Below are 22514 nucleotides of genomic sequence, written 5' to 3' on the forward strand. Positions count from 1 at the left end.
AGAGGGAGAGAGAGAGAGAAAGAAAGAGAGTGTGAGAGAGAGAGTGAGAGAAAGAGAGCGAGAAAGGGGGAAAGGAAGAATCCCCCACCCCCCTCTCTCTTGTTCTCTCTATCAGTCGTAGTTATCTTTGAGACTGGAGACAGTAACAGAATGAGAGAGTGAAGAGAGAGAGAAAGGGAGAGAGAGAGGGAGAGAGAGAGGGGGAGAGAGAGAGCAAGAGAGAAAGAAATAGAGTGTGAGAGAGAGAGTGAGAGAAAGAGAGCGAGAGAGGGGGAAAGGAAGAATTCCCACCCCTCCCTCACTATCTTTCTCTATTTGAGTCCCTCCATATTTCCTTCCCTTCTCCATCATTGCAGTCCTCCCCCTCCTCCCCTCTCTCTCTCCCTCTCTCTCCCTCTCTCTCCCTCCCTCCCTCCCTCCCTCTCTCTCCCTCCCTCTCTCTCCCTCCCCCTCCCTCCCTCTCTCTCCCTCCCTCCCTCTCTGCTGAGCTTAGTGTTCAGACAGTGTGAACATACGTAGTCTAAATATACTTCCCGGCTGTCGCTGTCCTAAACAAACTCCGGAGAGAGAGAAAGAGAGAGGCAGCGAGACAGGAAGTGGGGAGGACGAGTACTCTGAGAGGGGATGAGCTGCAAAAAAAATAAAAAAATAACACCTGCACACCCTAACGTCAATACCACAATGCTAACTTTTATAAACTCAGCAAAAAAAGAAACATCCCTTTTTCAGGACCCTGTCTTTCAAAGACAGTTTGGAAAAATCCAAAATACTACACAGATCTTCATTGCAAAGGGTTTAAACACTGTTTCCCATGCTTGTTCAATGAACCATAAACAATTAATGAACATGCACCTGTGGAACGGTCGTTAAGACACTAACAGCTTACAGACGGTAGGCAATTAAGGTCACAGTTATGAAAACTTAGGACACTAAAGAGGCCTTTCTACTGACTCTGAAAAAAACAAAAAGAAAGATGCCCAGGGTCCCTACTCATCTGCGTGAACGTGCCTTAGGCATTCTGCAGGGAGGCATGAGGACTGCAGATGTGACCAGGGCAATAAATTGCAATGTCCGTACTGTGAGACGCCTAAGACAGCGCTACAGGGAGACAGGACAGACAGCTGATTGTCCTCGCAGTGGCAGACCACGTGTAACAACACCTGCACAGGATCGGTACATCTGAACATCACACCTGCGGGACAGGTACAGGATGGCAACAACAACTGCCCGAGTTACACCAGGAGTGCACAATCCCTCCATCAGTGCTCAGACTGTCCGCAATAGACAGAGAGGCTGGACTGAGGGCTTGTAGGCCTGATGTAAGGCAGGTCCTCAGCAGACATCACTGGCAACAACGTCGCCTATGGACACAAACCCACCGTTGCTGGACCAGACAGGACTGGCAAAAAGTGCTCTTCACTGATGAGTTGTGGTTTTGTCTCACCAGGGGTGATGGTCGGATCTGTGTTTATCATTGAAGGAATGAGCGTCACACCGAGGCCTGTACTCTGGAGCGGGATCGATTTGGAGGTGGAGGGTCCGTCACGGTCTGGGGCGGTGTGTCACAGCATCATCAGACTGAGGTTGTCATTGGAGGCAATCTCAACGCTGTGCATTACAAGGAAGACATCCTCCTCCCTCATGTGGTACCCTTCCTGCAGGCTCATTCTGACATGACCCTTCAGCATGACAATGCCACCAGCCATACTGCTCGTTCTGTGCGTGATTTCCTGCAAGACAGGAATGTCAGTGTTCTGCCATGGCCAGCGAAGAGCCCGTATCTTCCATTGAGCACGTCTGGGACCTGTTGGATCGGAGGGTGAGGGCTAGGGCCATTCCCCACAGAAATGTCCGGGAACTTGCAGGTGCCATGGAAGAGTGGGGTAACATCTCACAGCAAGAACTGGTAAATCTGGTACAGTCCATGAGGAGGAGATGCACTGCAGTACTTAATGCAGCTGGTGGCCACACCAGATACTGACTGTTACTATTGATTTTGACCCTCCCTTTGTTCAGGAACACATTATTCCATTTCTGTTAGTCACATGTCTGTGGAACTTGTTCAGTTTGTCTCAGTTGTTGAATCTTGTTATGTTCATACAAATATTCACACATTAAGATTGCTGAAAATAAACGCAGCTGACAGTGAGAGGACGTTTGTTTTTTTGCTGCGTTTACATACTGTAAGAAGAAAGGAATATATGGGAAGTATTTGTATAACATAGTTGTATTATAATTAAGCAATACGGTATGAGTGGGTTTGGTATAGGGCCAATATACCACGGCTTATGGCTGTTCTTATGCCGTGGTATATAGGTCATAAACCACAAACCCCTGAGGTCTCTTATTGCTATTATCAACAGGTTACCAACGTAAATAGAACAGTAAACAAGGAGTTTTTCAGCCAATCAGCATCCAGGGTTATATTATACATGTCATGGGATGCTCTACTGTTGATGTTTTTGTGCATGGAACGAACACCATGCACATCCTAGTGCTATGAATGAACACCATGCACATCCTAGTGCTATGAATGAACACCATTAACATCCTAGTGCTATGAATGAACACCATGCACATCCTAGTGCTATGAATGAACACCATTGTAACGCTCGTCTGAAGAAGTGGACCAAGATGCAGCGTGGGGTAGGTAACCACAAAAACAAGAAAGAGAGAACCAACGAAACATACAGCCTTGTGGGGCTCAACTGCAACAAGACAAGGACAAGATCCCACAACATAGGTGGGAAAAAAGGCTACCTAAGTATGATTCCCAATCAGAGACAACGATAGACAGCTGCCTCTGATTGGGAACCACACTCGGCCAAACACAAAGAAATACAACACATAGAATGCCCACCAAAATCACACCCTGACCAAACCAAATAGAGACATAAAAAGGCTCTCTAAGGTCAGGGAGTGACAGTACCCCCCCTCAAAGGTGCGGACTCAGGCCGCAAAACCTGAACCTATAGGGGAGGGTCCGGGTGGGCATCTATCCTCTCTGGCGGCTCCGGTGTGGGACGCAGATCCCGCACCACCTCTGGCTCCTCCCACTTTGGTGGCACCTCTGGTGCGGGAACCCTTGTCGCCGACCCCGGACTGGGGACCCTCTCTGCAGGCCCCGGATTAGGGACCCTCGCTGCAGGCCTCGGACTGGGGACCCTCGCTGCAGGCCTCGGACTGGGGACCCTCGCTGCAGGCCCCGGACTGGGGACCATCGCTGGAGGCTCCGGACTAGGGACCGTTGCTGGAGGCTTCGTGCCATGGATCATCACTGGAGGCTTCGCGCCATGGATCATCACTGGAGGCTTCGTGCCATGGATTATTCCTGGAGGCTTCGTGCCATGGATCATCACTGGAGGCTTCGTGCCATGGATCATCACTGGAGGCTTCGTGCCATGGATCATCACTGGAGGCTTCGTGCCATGGATCATCACTGGAGGCTTCGTGCAATGGATCATCACTGCAGGCTTCGTGCCATGGATCATCACTGGAGGCTTCGTGCCATGGATCATCACTGCAGGCTTCGTGCCATGGATCATCACTGGAGGCTGGGTTCGTGGAGCTGGCACCGGATATACTGGGCCGTGGAGACGCACTGGAGGTCTGGAGCGCAGACACAACCCGTCCTAGCTGGATGCTCACCCTAGCCCGGCACCTGCGGGGCGTTGGCACAGGACGCACTGGGCTGTGAAAGCGCACCGGAGACACAGTGCGCAGAGCCGCCGCAGGATATCTTGGACCGAAGAGACGCACTGGAGGCCAGATGCGCTGAGCCGGCACCATCTATCCTGGCTGAATGCCATTCTAGCTCGACAAATGCGAGGAGCTGAAAAGTAGCGCACCGGGCTGTGCATGCGCACCGGAGACACACTGCGCAGAGCCGCATAACATGGGGCCTGACTAGTCACACTCTCCCCACGGTAATCACAGGGAGTTGACTCAGGTCTATAACCTGACTCCGCCAATCTCCTCGTGTGCCCCTTCCAAATTTTTTGGGGGGGCTGCCTGTATCTTCGCCGTTCCGCTATTGCTGCTTCCATTTCTACCTTAGGACGGCGATATTCTCCAGCCTGCGCCCAGGGTCCCTTGCCCTCCAGTATCTCCTCCCATGTCCACTCCTCCAGAAAACGCTGCTTGGTATTTTTGTGGTGGGATCTTCTGTAACGCTCGTCTGAAGAAGTGGACCAAGATGCAGCGTGGGGTAGGTAACCACAAAAACAAGAAAGAGAGAACCAACGAAACATACAGCCTTGTGGGGCTCAACTGCAACAAGACAAGGACAAGATCCCACAACATAGGTGGGAAAAAAGGCTACCTAAGTATGATTCCCAATCAGAGACAACGATAGACAGCTGCCTCTGATTGGGAACCACACTCGGCCAAACACAACACATAGAATGCACATCCAAATCACACCCTGACCAAACCAAATAGAGACATAAAAAGGCTCTCTACGGTCAGGGCGTGACAACCATGCACATCCTAGTGCTGTGAATGAACACCATTAACATCCTAGTGCTATGAATGAACACCATTAACATCCTAGTGCTATGAATGAACACCATGCACATCCTAGTGCTATGAATGAACACCATGCACATCCTAATTCTATGAATGAACACCATGCACATCCTAGTGCTATGAATGAACACCATGCACATCCTAATGCTATGAATGAACACCATGCACATCCTAGTGCTATGAATGAACACCATTAACATCCTAGTGCTATGAATGAACACCATGCACATCCTAGTGCTATGAATGAACACCATGCACATCCTAATGCTATGAATGAACACCATGCACATCCTAGTGCTATGAATGAACACCATGCACATCCTAGTGCTATGAATGAACACCATGCACATCCTAGTGCTATGAATGAACACCATGCACATCCTAGTGCTATGAATGAACACCATGCACATCCTAGTGCTGTGAATGAACACCATGCACATCCTAGTGCTATGAATGAACACCATGCACATCCTAGTGCTATGAATGAACACCATGCACATCCTAGTGCTGTGAATGTTGTCATGACTGAATTCTGAAAGGAAATTAAATAAATCACTGTGTAGCTAGCATTGACACTACAAGTTAGTTTAAGGGTCAGGTACAGTTTATAGTCTGTGTTAATATCCTGTATGTTGAGTTCAGTTGTGTGGAGCAGGAACAGCTGTTAGTAAACACAGACGTCCAGTATGTACACAGAGGAAGTGAGTGGAGTGGTCTGTTGGCAAAGGGACATACTGTATATACACCTGTAAATATATGTATGCTGCGCACACACACACACACACGTCCATGGAGCCTCTAGACACTTATTAGACAAACACTTTAATTCTGTTTACTTCAGAGAGATTAATGGTCTTGTAATGTTAGTAATATTACCCACACAACATCTCAAGTGCACACACACGCACACACACACACTCACCCCTCACACCCAACACACACTTACCCACCCACGCCCAACACACACTCACCCCCCACGCTCAACAGACACACACACACACACACACACACCCACACACCTGAGGAAAGGCTTTGTCTGTTTGTGCAGACAGCTTGTCTCTCCAGTCCTACCATGACCATGACTCTTTCAACATAGATATAAGCTCAGTCCACATAGATCAGACCTACCCTGACCATGACTCTTTCAACATAGATATAAGCTCAGTCCACATAGATCAGCCCTTCCCTAACCATGACTCTCATCATAGATATACAACCTCAGTCCACATAGATCAGCCCTACCCTAACCATGACTCTTTCTCAGCATAGCTATACAGCCTCAGTCAACATAAATCAGCCCTACCCTGATCATGACCATGACTCTCAACATAGATATACAGCCTCGGTCCACATAGATCAGTCCTACCATGACCATGACTCTCAACATAGATATACAGCCTCAGTCCACATAGATCAGTCCTACCCTGACCATGACTCACTCTCAACATAGATATGCAGCCTCAGTCCACATAGATCAGTCCTACCATGACCATGACTCTCTCTCAACATGTTTATACAGCCTCAGTCCACATAGATCAGTCCTACCATGACCATGACTCTCAGGGTAGGACTGATCTATGTGGACTGAGGCTGTATATGTATGTTGAGAGTCATGGTCATGGTCAGGGTAGGGCTGATCTATGTGGACTGAGGCTGTATAACTATGTTGAGAGAGAGTCATGGTTAGGGTAGGACTGATCTATGTGGACAGCCTCAGTCCACATAGATCAGTCCTACCCTGACCATGACTCACTCTCAACATAGATATGCAGCCTCAGTCCACATAGATCAGACCTACCTTTACCATGGCTCTCTCCCAACATAGATATACAGCCTCAGTCCACATAGATCAGCCCTACCCTGACCATGGCTCTCATCATAGCTACACAGCTTCAGTCCACATAGATCAGCCCTTACCTGACCATGACTCTCAACATAGATATACAGCCTCAGTCCACATAGATCAGACCTACCCTGACCATGGCTCTCATCATAGATATACAGCCTCAGTCCACATAGATCAGACCTACGATGGCCATGACTCTCTCGCAACATAGATCAGCCCTACCCTGACCATGGCTCTCATCATAGCTACACAGCTTCAGTCCACATAGATCAGCCCTTACCTGACCATGACTCTCAACATAGATATACAGCCTCAGTCTACATAGATCAGTCCTACCATGACCATAACTCTCAACATAGATATGCAGCCTCAGTCCACATAGATCAGACCTACGCTGACCATGACTCTCTCTCAACATAGATATGCAGCCTCAATCCACAAAGACCAGACCTACATTTACCATGACTCTCTCCCAACATAGATATACAGCCTCAGTCCACATAGATCAGACCTACCCTAACCATGACTCTGAACATAGATATACAGCCTCAGTCCACATAGATCAATCCTACCCTGACCATGACTCTCTCTCAACATAGATATGCAGCCTCAGTCCACATAGATCAGCCCTACCCTGACCATGGCTCTCATCATAGCTACATAGCTTCAGTCCACATAGATCAGCCCTTACCTGACCATGACTCTCAACATAGATATACAGCCTCAGTCCACATAGATCAGACCTACCCTGACCATGGCTCTCATCATAGATATACAGCCTCAGGCCACATAGATCAGACCTACCATGACTCTCAACATAGATATACAGCCTCAGTCCAGAATAGATCAGCCCTACCCTGACCATGACTCTCATCATAGCTATACAGCCTTAGTCCACATAGATCAGACCTACCCTGACCATGACTCTCAACATAGATATACAGCCTCAGTCCACATAGATCAGACCTACGATGGCCATGACTCTCTCGCAACATAGATCAGCCCTACCCTGACCATGGCTCTCATCATAGCTACACAGCTTCAGTCCACATAGATCAGCCCTTACCTGACCATGACTCTCAACATAGATATACAGCCTCAGTCCAGAATAGATCAGCCCTACCCTGACCATGACTCTCATCATAGCTATACAGCCTTAGTCCACATAGATCAGACCTACCCTGACCATGACTCTCAACATAGATATACAGCCTCAGTCCACATAGATCAGACCTACGATGGCCATGACTCTCTCGCAACATAGATCAGCCCTACCCTGACCATGGCTCTCATCATAGCTACACAGCTTCAGTCCACATAGATCAGCCCTTACCTGACCATGACTCTCAACATAGATATACAGCCTCAGTCCACATAGATCAGTCCTACCATGACCATGACTCTCAACATAGATATACAGCCTCAGTCCACATAGATCAGTCCTACCCTGACCATGACTCTCTCTCAACATAGATATGCAGCCTCAGTGTTGTGTTCCTGTGTGTTCTAGATCTCCGGTCTCATAGATCAGTGGTTTTATAGCTCTACGCTTCCTGGTCAATGTAACTCTATGGTGTCATAGTTCTGTCAGCAGAGGGGCTGTAGACAACTGATACAGCGGTCACATTTACACACACACACACTAGCACACTCAGAACAATTTACATGGTAGTTTTCCCACACACACACACAATCACACACACACACACATGCTCGCGGAAACACACACATATGCATTAATCTGTCAGAACAGTGACAAATTCTTGATGATATGATTCTACAGCTGTCTCTCTTTCCCTCCTCTCTCCCCCATTCCTGTTTTCCCTTCACTCACTTAATCCCTATGTATGTTTATGATTCCCCATCTCTCGTTCTTTCTTTTCTTTTCTCTGTCTTTCCTCAAATCACTGTTTACAGTTGTCTCCCTCTCCTTCCCTCTAGTTTGGTCCTAAAACAAAGACAACTACTCACTCACACACATTCTAACACTCTCTCACATTCCAACACTCTCTCACATTCTGTCCAACAAACACACCTGCATATGCACAAGCACACGCACACACAATGCTGGGGCACATCTGATCACTACCTTTCTCTTTCTCTCTCTCTCTCTCTCTCTCTCTCTCTCTCTCTCTCTCTCTCTCTCTCTCTCTCTCTCTCTCTCAAGAGAGTGAGGTAGATAATATACAAAAGTGAAATAAACAATACAAATGAACAGTAAACATTACACATACAGAAGTAAAATTACAAATGTCATATTATATATATATATATATATAGTGTTGTAACAATGTACAAATGGTTAAAGTACACAAGGGAAAATAAATAAGCATAAATATGGGTTGTATTTACAATGGTGTTTGTTCTTCACTGGTTGCCCTTTTCTTGTGGCAACAGGTCACAAATCTTGCTGCTGTGATGGCACACTGAGTAATTTCACCAAGTAGATATGGGAGTTGGATTTGTTTTTAATTCTTTGTGGATCTGTGTAATCTGAGGGAAGTATGTCTCTCTAATATGGTCATACATTGGGCAGGAGGTTAGGAAGTGCAGCTCAGTTTCCACCTCATTTTGTGGGCAGTGTGCACATAGCCTGTCTTCTCTTGACAGCCATGTCTGCCTACGGCGGCCTTTCTCAATAGCAAGGCTATGCTCATAGTCTGTACATGGTCAGGAATTCTGCCACTGTGTACTCTGTGTTTAGGACCAAATAGCATTCTAGTTTGCTCAGTTTTTTAAATTCTTTCCAATGTGTCAAGTAATTATCTTTTTGTTTTCTCATGATTTGGTTGGGTCTAATTGTGCTGCTGTCCTGGAGCTCTGTGGGGTGTGTTTGTGTTTGTGAACAGAGCCCCAGGACAAGCTTGCTCTTCTCCAGGTTCATCTCTCTGTAGGTGATGGCTTTGTTATGGATTTTGATAATTAGTGGGTATCGGCCTAATTCTGCTCTGCATGCATTATTTGGTGTTCTACGCTGTACACAAAGGATATTTTTGCAGAATTCTACATGCAGAGTCTCAATTTGGTGTTTGTTCCATTTTGTGAAGTCTTGGTTGGTGAGCGGACCCCAGACCTCACAACCATGAAGGGCAATGGGCTCTATGACTGATTCAAGTATTTTTAGCCAGATCCTAATTGGTATGTTGAATTTTATGCTCCTTTTGATGGCATAGAATGCCCTTCTTGCCTTGTCTCTCAGATCGTTCACGGCTTTGTGGAAGTTACCTGTGGCGCTGATGTTTAGGCCAAGGTATGTATAGTTTTTTGTGTGCTCTAGGGCAACAGTGTCTAGATGGAATTTGTATTTGTGGTCCTGGCGACTGGACCTTTTTTGGAACACCATTATTTTGGTCTTACTGAGATTTACGGTCAGGACCCAGGTCTGAGAGAGGCCTGTAATTTTCATCATAGGTACACTTCAACTATGACAGACAAAATGAGAAAAAAAAATCCAGAAAATCACATTGTAGGATTTTTTATGAATTTATTTGCAAATTATGGTGGGATTTAAGTGGGAGAACTTGCACAATTGGTGGCTGACTAAATACTTTTTTGCCCCACTGTATATATGTTGAATAGGGTGGGGCTTAAGCTACATCCCTGTCTCACCCCACGGACCTGTGGGAAGAAATCAGTGTGTTTTTTGCCAATTTTAACCGCACACTTGTTGTTTGTGTACATGGATTTTATAATGTCGTATGTTTTACCCCCAACACCACTTTCCATCAATTTATACAGCAGACCCTCATGCCAAATTGAGTCGAAGGCTTTTTGAAATCAACAAAGCATGAGAAGACTTTGCCTTTCTTTTGGTTTGTTTGGTTGTCAATTAGGGTGTGCAGGGTGAATACATGGTCTGTTGTACGGTAATTTGGTAAAAAGCCAATTTGACATTTGCTCAGTACATTGTTTTAATTGAGGAAATGTACGAGTCTGCTGTTAATGATAATGCAGAGGATTTTCCCAAGGTAGTTATTGGGGTCAAATTTGTCTCCACTTTTGTGGAATAGGGTGATCAGTCCTTGGTTCCAAGTATTGGGGAAGATGCCAGAGCTAAGGATGATGTTAAAGAGTTTGAGTATAGCCAATTGGAATTTGTTGTCTGTATATTTGATCATTTCATTAAGGATACCATCAACACCACATGCCTTTTTGGGTTGGAGAGTTTTTATTTTGTCCTGTAGCTCATTCAAGGTAATTGGAGAATCCAGTGGGTTCTGGTAGTCTTTAATAGTTGATTCTAAGATTTATATTTTATCATGTATTTGTTTTTGCTCTTTATTATTTGTTATAGAGCCAAAAAGATTGGAGAAGTGGTTTACCCATACATCTCCATTTTGGATAGATCATTCTTCATGTTGTTGTTTGTTTAGTGTTTTCCAATTTTCCCAGAAGTGGTTAGAGTCCATGGATTCTTCAATTACATTGAGCTGATTTCTGACGTGCTGTTCCTTTTTTTCCCGTAGTGTATTTCTGTATTGTTTTAGTGATTCACCATAGTGAAGGCGTAGACTCAGGTTTTCCGGGTCTCTATGTTTTTGGTTGGACAGGTTTCTCAATTTCTTTCTTAGATTTTTGCATTCTTCATCAAACCATTTGTCATTGTTGTTCATTTTCTTCGGTTTTCTATTTGAGATTTTAAAAAATTTGATAGGGAAGCTGAGAGGTCAAATATACTGTTAAGATTTTCTACTGCCAAGTTTACACCTTCACTATTACAGTGGAACGTTTTACCCAGGAAATTGTCTAAAAGGGATTGAATTTGTTGTTGCCTAATTGTTTTTTGGTAGGTTTCCAAACTGCATTCCTTCCATCTATAGCATTTCTTAATGGTACTCAGTTCCTTTGGCTTTGATGCCTCATGATTGAGTATTGCTCTGTTCAAATAGACTGTGATTTTGCTGTGGTCTGATAGGGGTGTCAGTGGGCTGACTGTGAACGCTCTGAGAGACTGGGTTGAGGTCAGTGATAAAGTAGTCTACAGTACTACTGCCAAGAGACGAGCTATAGGTGTACCTACCATAGGAGTCCCCTCGAAGCCTACCATTGACTATGTACATACCCAGCGTGCGACAGCGCTGCAGGAGTTGTGACCCGTTTTTGTTGGTTATGTTGTCATAGTCGTGCCTAGGAGGGCATATGTGGGAGGGAATGCTGTCACCTGCAGGCAGGTGTTTGTCCCCCTGTGTGCTGAGGGTGTCAGGTTCTTGTCCGGTTCTGGCATTTAGGTCGCCACAGACTAGTACATGTCCCTGGGCATGGAAATGATTGATTTCCCCCTCCAGGATGGAGAATCTGTCTTCATTAAAGTATGGGGATTCTAGTGGGGGGATATAGGTAGCACACAGGAGGACATTTTTCTCTGTTAAGATAATTTCCTTTTGAATTTCTAGCCAAATGTAAAATGTTCCTGTTTTGATTAATTTAATGGAGTGAGTTAGGTCTGCTCTATACGAAATTAGCATACCCCCTGAGTCCCTTCCCTGTTTCACACCTGGTAGTTTGGTGGATGGGACTACCAGCTCTCTGCAACCTAGAGGGCAACCAGTGGGTCCGTCTCCTTTATACCGGGTTTCTTGCAGGATGACAATGTCTGTATTACCGATTTCTTTGGTGAAGTCCGGGTTCCTGCTCTTTAGGCCAAAGGCAGATGACCTCAGGCCTTGGATATTCCAGGATGATATAGTGAAGGCTTTGTGTTCCATAAAGGGTCTAATGTTGTTGGTCGTGGTTTGGCCTCAGGCCAGTAAGTGTGAGCAGAGCCTGCTGAGCATCTGGTACATTCCATTGGCTTGGGCTAGTGTAAGAGTGGGGGTTGGGCCTGTTTGCCCACTCACTACCTGTCTGGGTCTGTGACTTCCATGTTGAGGCCCTCTTTGCAGGGATGGGGTGCATGGGGTGGGCAGGAGGGGCATAGGTCTGATCTGAGGGGGCCTAAATGGGGTGTGGGCATGGTTGACGTGGGGGGGTGTTTATTGGTTGGGGTGGGGGTGTGGATGTGGCTGGGGGTGCTGTGGTCTGGATGTAAGTCCTCTTGGCGTGGGTCCTCTATGTGTAGGTCCAGGGGAGGGTCCTGCAGGTCTGGAAGGGTGTCTCGCTGGTCTGGGTGGGGTGTCTATTGATCTGTTGCTCCTGTGTGAAGTGTTGGGGATACGTTTGTGCTTTAGAGTCCGGGCAAAGGTGGGCACTGCTGCCTTGTAGAGGTGGACCTGGTCATAGAGGCTGTTCAAGTCCAGGGTGGAGTGGTGGGCCAGGAAAACATTTGGTTTTGAGGCACAGTCACGGGAAATACTTGCGTTTACCCGCTGTATTGTGGCAAGGTGGATGTCTTTTCGTGGTAGCAGGGTGGAGATAACCACTTGTGCGTTGGGGAAAGTAGAAGAAGCTTTTTCAATCACTCCCTTCAGTGCTGTGGCCACCCTTTCCTGCTGTGCTCTCAGGTCGTTTGTGCCTGTGTGTATTATTATGTGGCTAGGTGAACTTAGTTGGTCCTCAGACAGAAGGTCTTGGGCGCGCTGGGTGTTTGGACACCAGAGTTTAGACACACTGTGTTTGGGAAAATGTTTTTTTTTTCTTGTATATATTTCCCATTTGAGTCCATAAGGAGAACAATCTGTGTCTTGTGTATGTCCTCAGTGGGTGTGGGGGGTGTCAGAAGGGCTATCAGGGTGGCTGACAGGGGGGGTGCTCAGAGGGGTTGAGAGCCGCTGGGCTTGGGGTTCTTCATGTGTCTGTTCTGCTGTGATGTCGACGCTATGGTCAGGGTCTGGTGTGGACTGTTCTGCTGTGGTGTCGAGACTTTTGTCGGGTACTGAGGTGGGCTGTTCTGCTGGCTTCTCTGTGGGGGTGGCCACCTCTCTAGTGGGTTGTTCTCTGTCACACGCCATCCCCCTCAACCTCTCCTCCAGCAGTCTGATCCTCTCCTCTAGTGCTCTGTTCTTCTCCTGCTCTTTCTCCTGTTGAAGTTGTCTCACCACTGTCCAGAGTGCAGATATGTCTCTCTCCACCTCCAGCTCTCCGGGTCTGGTTAAGAGAGTGTTGTTGTGCTGGACTGTTGTCTGGGTCTGTGCTGACTGGAATGTAATCACCTGCTGTTCCAGCTCCACCTGCCTTACCTCCAGCTGGGTAAATTGATCCTTCATTTCAATGAGAGGGTAGTACTCTGTGCTGGGAGGTTGACTTTCCGCTTGGGGTTGCTCGTCTGTGGGGTTATATAATGAAGAGGTCTGGTCTGACCAGCTCGGGGTGGGGGTATCTTTCTCAAGGGAGAGCTTCTCCTGCTGGTCTAATTGTTTGATTAGGTGAGAGTTCAGCTGAAACTGTTTGGGGTTGCCCTGTACCATTACTGTTCCAGACTTATAGAGGTTTATATTAGCTGACTCAGAGTCCTCGTTATCAAGTATTCTGAGTTTCCACCCCTCGTTAACACCCCCTCTCTTAACAAAGGGGTAGTGTGCTAATATAGCACTGTGCCATGCCAGGGGATGGTTTGTGTGGAAGATAAGGTTGCTGATGTTCCCATTTTCCATAAGGAGCTTCATTTTGTAATCTTTTCTTGCCTTATCATTCTTTACATACACAGGGTACTGTATTTGAATTACCTCTGAAAGCAGGAGGCAGCTTCTAAGGCCTCTCCATTTGGTTGGAGTAGACTGTTTGACTCTCCTGCCATTGTTGGGCTAATGGGCTTTGTTACCTCTCACTTGACACGTCAGTACTAATTGATGCTGTATCAAGCTTGGCAGAATTATGTTAGAATTCAGTCCTTATAAAGTAATGTAGTGTATTTTTCTTGGTTTATGGAAAAAATCTATAGTTTCAGACTAAACATTACTCACTCAGTTCCAGGTTGGGTGGTGTTTTCAGGTTTCTGTTTTCCAGAGAATTTGCTGTATAGAATAATAATCCTTGGTAGTTGTAAACCTTCCAGGTGGTTCAGTAATTCCGTCCAAAATCAGGTTGTAGGTTTTGAGTTTTGATTTGAGGTGAATGTTATGTTGTAGACGGTAGCATCCTGTATATGTTCCTGACATAAAATCCAAGTTGATCTAACTCTAAATCTATATTTTTTAAAGAAAATGCTGAAAAATGCAGGAGCTCATCTGATCATGGCCTCTCTCTCTCTCTCCCCCTCTCCCCCCCCCTCTCTCTCTCTCTCCCTCCTTCCCTCCCTCCTTCTCTCCCTCTCTTTTTATAGCACCTTCCAAAATATATCTGGAATCACCAATCAGAATGTGAGTTGCAGTGGATTGGGCAGGCCAGGGGAGGTTTGTCAAACACCTAAACAATGGCCTTACTTAAACAATCATATACACAACAACTACATACACATTAACAAGTGTGTGTGCATGTGTGTGTCTGTGTCTGTCTGTGTGTGTGTGTGTGTGCGTGCGTGTAACTTACCCTGAGTGAAAGGTTCCCAGTCGTACAGTCTGCCCATAAACTCCTGGTTGTTGTAGGAAGCGCACTGCTCTGCTCTGGAGTCTGCACCTCCTACACATACCTGACAGACAGAGGGAGGGAGGGACAAGTACATGTCAGTATTGTAGATCCCAAGTATTGACAATTGAGGCTATAATATCATGCCCAACCCTAAGGCTGGCCAGTACACTAGGTGGATGGAGAAACAGAGAAGAAGAGATGAGAGAGAGTCATACAAATTAAGAGGGCAAGCATAAAATGGGAGAGAGGTATTAGTCAGACACACACACACACCATTGTCTCATGATCGCTCTGACAGTGGGCCGATGCACTAAGCAGCATATGGAAATAATAGACTCTCTGGGATCAGCCACACACACATAAATCCACCCAGCTTTCCTATCCAACACTGAGCTGTGTGTCTGAGTGTGTGTCTGAGCTGTGTGTCTGAGCTGTGTGTCTGAGTGTGTGTCTGAGTGTGTGTCTGAGTGTGTGTCTGAGTGTGTGTCTGAGTGTGTGTCTGAGTGTGTGTCTGAGTGTGTGTCTGAGTGTGTGTCTGAGTGTGTGTCTGAGTGTGTGTAAGTGTGTCTATGCACGTGCGAGTCAGGCCAATAGAGAAGTACTGGAGACCTGCACACCTGATATATTTCTCCAATAGAGGAACAGTGAAGATCATAGTACTACCTGTAAATCACTTTAACCCCCAGAGGGACACACCCAGAAAGCACTAATAAAGAGGGCAGAAGGAGTTCAGGCACTAAGTGACAGTACTTACTCACAGTGTTAATACTAGAAACGCCTGAAGCCTTCGGCATGCTTCGGTTCAGCCTTCACCTAGCCGAGAACCAAACAAAGGTGCTCTCATACTCCCTTAAAAGACCTTTGCGTTAAAATTTTGAAAAAACTGCAAAAGTACTGTTTGTCCATCTTGAGACGCCGTAGCCAGTAAACACTTCCTCAAAATAGTCAGAATTACTGTTTTTCCCAATTGTTTACACACTAAAATTGGAACTTGGAATGCAATCACCAAAACCTGAAACTCATGTACCAAATCTCTGAAACCAAGTCTGCAAAATTGCAAGCACAATTCCTGCTTTACACTTTTCAATTCTATATCACACATTTTGCAAAACACTACACACAGTTTTCTATGTTAGGCACAACATTAACGTTAAATTATCTTTAGTCCCTTCGGAAAGCAACTCCTATCACAATGCCAAGCTCTATACACCAATTGGAAACACCCACTCCTCACAGGTGTAAACGCTGCTGAATTGTTCACTTAGAAATCAGAGCTTTAGCACTATAAAAGGCCACAGATGAGCTCTCCTGTTCTGGAGGAAAATGGAAGTCAATGGTGAAGCAAGAGCTAGAGGTGAAGGAGGAGGACGAGGACGAGGACGGACGGACGGACGGACAGTTCTCTCAGATGAGATCAGGGCCACATTGGTTGACCATGTGCTCAACCATGGATTGAGTATGAGGGAGGCTGGGCAGAGAGTTCAGCCCAACCTGAGCATCTACACGGTTGCATCTATCATCCGTACATTCAGAAATGTCAACCGGTAAGTTACCTACCATCTTTATGTATACTGAAGTCCGACATACCATTAGGCCTACAGTGGGGAGAACAAGTATTTGATACACTGCCGATTTTGCAGGTTTTCCTACTTGCAAAGCATGTAGAGGTCTGTAATTTTTTATCATAGGTACACTTCAACTATGAGAGACGGAATCTAAAACAAAAATACAGAAAATCACATTGTATGATTTTTAAGTAATTAATTTGCATTTTATTGCATGACATAAGTATTTGATCACCTACCAACCAGTAAGAATTCCAGCTCTCACAGACCTGTTAGTTTTTCTTTAAGAAGCCCTCCTGTTCTCCACTCAGTATCTGTATTAACTGCACCTGTTTGAACTTGTGACCTGTATAAAAGACACCTGTCCACACACTCAATCAAACAGACTCCAACCTCTCCACAATGGCCAAGACAAGAGAGCTGTGTAAGAACATCAGGGATAAAATTGTAGACAAGGCTGGGATGGGCTACAGGACAACAGGCAAACAGCTTGGTGAGAAGGCAACAACTGTTGGCGCAATTATTAGAAAATGGAAGAAGTTCAAGATGACGGTCAATCACCCTCGGTCTGGGGCTCCATGCAAGATCTCACCTCGTGGGGCATCAATGATCATGAGGAAGGTGAGGGATCAGCCCAGAACTACACGGCAGGACCTGGTCAATGACCTGAAAACCATTAGTAACACACTACGCCGTCATGGATTAAAATCCTGCAGCGCACGCAAGGTCCCCCTGCTCAAGCCAGCGCATGTCCAGGCCCATCTGAAGTTTGCCAATGACCATCTGGATGATCCAGAGGAGGAATGGGAGAAGGTCATGTGGTCTGATGAGACAAAAATAGAGCTTTTTCGTCTAAACTCCACTCGCCGTGTTTGGAGGAAGAAGGATGAGTACTGCACATTGAGGAAACCCTGCAACCGCTGTAAAGAAATCCATCTCACCGTGTTGTATGATCTAATTCCCCAAGCACAGAAGGAGCAGAGTATGCTCATGGTAGGAGCTGCAAAGGAGCTGTACCTCGACCAGCAGAACCGGTCTCCAAGGGTCATGTTGAAGGTGGTCAAGGTCACTTTGAAAAGTGAAGGGAGAAGCATTGATACATTCACCGTTCTAGATGATGGGTCAGAAAGAACAATCATTCTCACGGCGGCCACCCGTCAACTTAACCTGGAGGGGACCAGGACCAGTCCTTGCTGTGCCATATACGCTCTGCAGAGACACACACGGGAGCATCCAGACAGTGACCCAGAAGTATTGGATTCAGTGGAAAATGCCTTCTATGTGGATAACTGCTTACAGTGTCCCATCCACGGCTGAAGCGAAAGCACTCCTTGATAAAGTACGGAATCTCCTGTCCAAAGGGGGATTTGAGGTCAGACAGTGGGCTAGTAACAGAGAGGAGGTTACCTCCTCAGCACCTCCCGCCACAAGCTAGGTCCAGTAGCAGTGAACTATGGCTAACGCAGTCTGGTGCTAACCCAGAAGAGCCCACTCTAGGACTGAGGTGGAGCTGCATACCGGATACCCTGGGGTATAAGCACCGCTCATCCCCGAGTACCGAAACCCCCACTCTGCGCACCATCTATCGGACCCTGGCCAGTCAATACGATCCCCTTGGGTATATCCTGCCATACACAACACGGGCCAAAGTCTTAGTCCAGGACCTGTGGCAGACCAAGAGGGACTGGGATGAACCAATCCAGTGGAACGATGGATCTGTTGGGAAACAGAGTTAACGGAGCTCTCTGATGTCCAAATGCCAAGATGTTATGTACCATCCTGTGCTGACCAACTGGGATCATGCCTGGAACTGCATGTGTTCTGTGACGCTTCGGAGCGAGCTTATGGGGCGGTTTCCTATCTTAGAGTGGAGGATAAGGCAGGCCACACCCATGTCTCCTTTGTCATGGCCAGGTCCAGGGTCGCACCCAAGAAGCAGTTGTCAATGCCTAGGCTGGAACTCAGTGCTGCCCTTTCCGGAGCCCAGTTGGCCTCTACCTTGCGAGCTGAGCTCACCTTGCCAATCCAGAGGGTCATCTACTGGAGTGATTCGACCACTGTATTGACCTGGCTCAAGTCGGAGTCCTGCAGGTATAAGGTGTTTGTCGGAACTCGCATTGCGGAAATCCAAGACCTAACAGAAGTCCAGGACTGGAGGTATGTTGATAGCATAAACAATCCTGCTGATGACGTTACTCGCGGTAAAACCCTTAAGGAATTGGCTCAACCCCATCGCTGGAGCTTGGGACCACCATTCTTGTCCCAACCAGAGAACGAGTGGCCGACAGCCCCCATGCGTGCGGCCCCTCCGCAACCAACTGAAGCTCATGAGTTAAGGAAGTCCGCCCAATGCTACAGCATCTCTACGGAGCCAACAACGGCTCTCCCTGACCTAACACAATCTCAAACACTGCCGGATCTGATCGCCGCCACAAACCAGACCTCAGATGGGGTGGCTTCTATACCCACCTCCCTCGCGGCAGAGACACTACTCCTCCAGCAAGCACAAGCAGTTAGCTTCCCTGAGGAGTTAAAAGCTCTGAAAGCCGGTAGGGAAGGACAGCCGTCTTCTCTCTCTTGCCCCAGAATATGATCCAATCCTTGGAGTGATCAGAGTCGGAGGGAGGCTGCGCCAAGCAGAGGTTTTGGACCCAGATGCTATCCACCCAATTATCCTTGACTCCAGACACCCTCTTACCAGGCTCCTCATCAAGAGTTATGATGAGAGGCTTCTCCACCCAGGGCCAGAGAGGGTCTATGGGGAGATGAGGTGGAAGTACTGGATAATTGGAGGACGAGGAGCCATTCGTAAGCACCAATACGCCTGCGTAGAATGTCAGAGATGGCGGGCCGGAGCCACAGTGCCCAAAATGGCAGATTTACCCCCTGCTCGCTTGCGCCTCCTTAAACCACCCTTCTGGTCAACAGGAGTAGATTGCTTTGGCCCCTTGATGATCAAGCTAGGTCGTCGTGTGGAGATGCCCTGGGGCATTCTGTTCAAGTGTTTGACAACCAGATGTGTCCACCTGGACCTACTGGAGAGTTTGGATACTGAAGCCTTCCTCGTGGCCCTACGGCGGTTTATCTCCCGACGGGGGAAACCCTACGAAATCCTGGCTGACAGAGGTACGAACTTCAAGGCAGGAGAAGCCAGGCTGGAGGAAGCCTTCCAAGCCATGGAACCCAGCCTCCAAGATCATCTGATGGACCATCTTGATAGAGGTGGAAGGGATTCTGAACTCCAAACCCTTGGGATATCTCTCTGCAGACATCGCTGACCCCGATCCGGTTACACCGAATATGCTCTTGATGGGACGCCGAGATGCGTCACTTCCTCAAGCCATGTATGCTGATACCAACCTCGTAGGCAGACGCCGGTGGCGACACAGCCAAATCTTAGCTGACCATTTTTGGGCCCAATTCATTCGGGATTGCCTACCAAGTCTACAGCACAGAGGGAAATGGCGGAGAGAAATGGCCAGCCTGGAAACTGGCCAAGTAGTAATGATGGTGGACCCTCAGCTGCCTCGAGCCTCCTGGCCGGTGGGCCGTATAACTAAGACCATGCCTGGGACCGATTGTCGTGTTAGATCAGTGGAGATCCAGGTGAAGAACCGGACATATATCCGGCCAGTTGCCCGACTAATTCCTCTCCCTGAGATGACAGAGGACAGGGAGAAATGAGCCTTTTTTGAGGAGTGTGGAATTTAACAAATTTCCGGGGTGGCTGTAGAAAAGGCCCATGGAGTTGGTGGAATAATCCTTTAATTCATTGCCATTTACTCAGCTGGGCCAGGGGCGCTTTAATTAGGTCAGGTGGAAATGTCCGACAGATCTCAACTCCATAAAAGGAGGAAATTGCCATCGCCTGATCTCGCTGCTTTCTCTTCCTTAACTCCATCTGATCCAGAAGTTCTGTGCGTCCATGAATCCATGTAAGTCGACCGTCTCTTACCTTTCATCTGAATTATCTGTGGCGATCGGGAGAGTGGGCCATTCAGTTACTGTTAATTGTTATTACCACGGAGCGCGGCATGGAGCGCACGCTTCAAACATATTGTGTAATGTGAATTGTCAATGATCACGGCCCTACGGATCATCATAGGCCAATTATGCAATCGATATGGTTCATATGTATTGAAATTAATTATATGTACACATGAAGACAATTGAAAGAGTGAAATGAGAAACGTCATTGTTTGCTAACTGATTGACTTTGATAATGGGGATTATAGATTGTATAACCATTCACTGTTTGTATTCTTTCATGATTTATGATAAATAGTTACGAGCCTAAATGACTCGCGGATGATTACTATTGACTTCTTAATGAACTGGACTGTTGAATTCCCTAAATTATGTTAATAATGAATGATATGATTTGATCTTTGATTATGAATTTGATTGGATACATGTTATTTGTTTCCTTTGTGATGCAGCACAGACTACTCAGTAAATATACCACTTTATGGTTAAAGGAATTCCTGCCTCATCCATTTCTCTGTCACCTGACACGTGACCACCTGTTCACCTTCACTGTCAGTCATCCTACCTGTCCAGCTACCCACACAGATTCCACTAATCTTTCAAGTACAACCCCAAGAACACCATCCCAACCGTGAAGCATGGAGGTGGAAACATCATTCTTTGGGAATGCTTTTCTGCAAAGGGGACAGGGCGACTGCACCGTATTGAGGGGAGGATGGATGGGGCCATGGATGGATGGGGCCATGTATCGCGAGAGCCAACAACCTCCTTCCCTCAGTAAGAGCATTGAAGATGGGTCGTGGCTGGGTCTTCCAGCATGACAACGACCCGAAACACACAGCCAGGGCAACTAAGGAGTGGCTCCGTAAGAAGCATCTCAAGATCCTGGAGTGGCCTAGCCAGTCTCCAGACCTGAACCCAATAGAAAATCTTTGGAGGGAGCTGAAAGTCCTTATTGCCCAGCGACAGCCCCGAAACCTGAAGGATCTGGAGAAGGTCTGTATGGAGGAGTGGGCCAAAATCCCTGCTGCAATGTGTGCAAACCTGGTCAAGAACTACAGGAAACGTATGATCTCTGTAATTGCAAACAAAGGTTTCTGTACCAAATATTAAGTTCTGCTTTTCTGATGTATCAAATACTTATGTCATGCAATAAAATGCAATTTAATTACTTAAAAATCATACAATGTGATTTTCTGGATTTTTGTTTTAGATTCCGTCTCTCACAGTTGAAGTGTACCTATGATTAAAAAAAATACAGACCTCTATGTGCTTTGTAAGTAGGAAAACCTGCAAAATCGGGAAGTGTATCAAATACTTGTTCTCCCCACTGTACAGTGCATTGCGAAAGTATTCGGCCCCCTTGAACTTTGCGACCTTTTGCCACATTTCAGGCTTCAAACATAAAGATATGAAACTGTATTTTTTTGTGAAGAATCAACAAGTGGGACACAATCATGAAGTGGAACGACATTTATTGGATATTTCAAACTTTTTTAACAAATCAAAAACTGAAAAATTGGGCGTGCAAAATTATTTATATAGCCCTTCGTACATCAGCTGATCCAGAACCACATCATTTCAGACAACACAATATTCAATAACATTCACCAGGTGGGCTTGTCTACATTGCACCGTGTATTACAGAGCAACTGAATCCTGATGAAACAGGTCTACAGGTCGCCATTTGAGCGACACTCAGAGAGGGTTAAAGAACAGCACTATGAATATGAGAAAGTAAGTACTATACTGTGAATTTACTATCATATCAGCACTGTAGACACATTACATTATCTTGGCGCTGGATGCCGCTGCAATTCAGCACGTTTATATAAACCATTGATGAGGCTGGCTTCAGCCTAGCCAAAAGAAGGGGACGGAACATTATTGGCCACCGTGCCATTGTGAATGTCCCTGGACAGCGTGGAGGGAATATCACCATGTATGCAGCCGTTAGCCAGCAAGGCATCAGCCATCACCATGTCAACCTTAGTCCCTACAACACCGCCCTTCTCATCACATTCCTGGACGCACTACACGGCATTCTCATTCCAGCCGAGCAGAGGGGTGGACCAGAGCAGCCCAGGTATGTTGTCATCTGGGACAACGTGAGTTTCCACCTGGCTGCTCTGGTCCATCGACCTCCC

General features: G+C 46.7%; 1 protein-coding gene across 2 annotated transcripts in view; it reads right to left on the bottom strand.

Moving 5' to 3' along the window:
* The window catches only part of LOC110508538 (thrombospondin type-1 domain-containing protein 4-like), a 99889-nt gene that overhangs the window by 46428 nt on the left and 30947 nt on the right, over positions 1 to 22514 (bottom strand). For both annotated transcript variants that reach the window (XM_036968118.1, XM_036968114.1), the window contains exon 5: positions 14777 to 14876. In XM_036968118.1, the coding sequence (XP_036824013.1) occupies positions 14777 to 14876 (100 nt within the window). The remainder of the gene's footprint in view (positions 1 to 14776; positions 14877 to 22514) is intronic.

This window comes from Oncorhynchus mykiss, chromosome 3 (assembly GCF_013265735.2).
Source record: "Oncorhynchus mykiss isolate Arlee chromosome 3, USDA_OmykA_1.1, whole genome shotgun sequence".
Taxonomy (NCBI): Eukaryota; Metazoa; Chordata; class Actinopteri; order Salmoniformes; family Salmonidae; genus Oncorhynchus; species Oncorhynchus mykiss.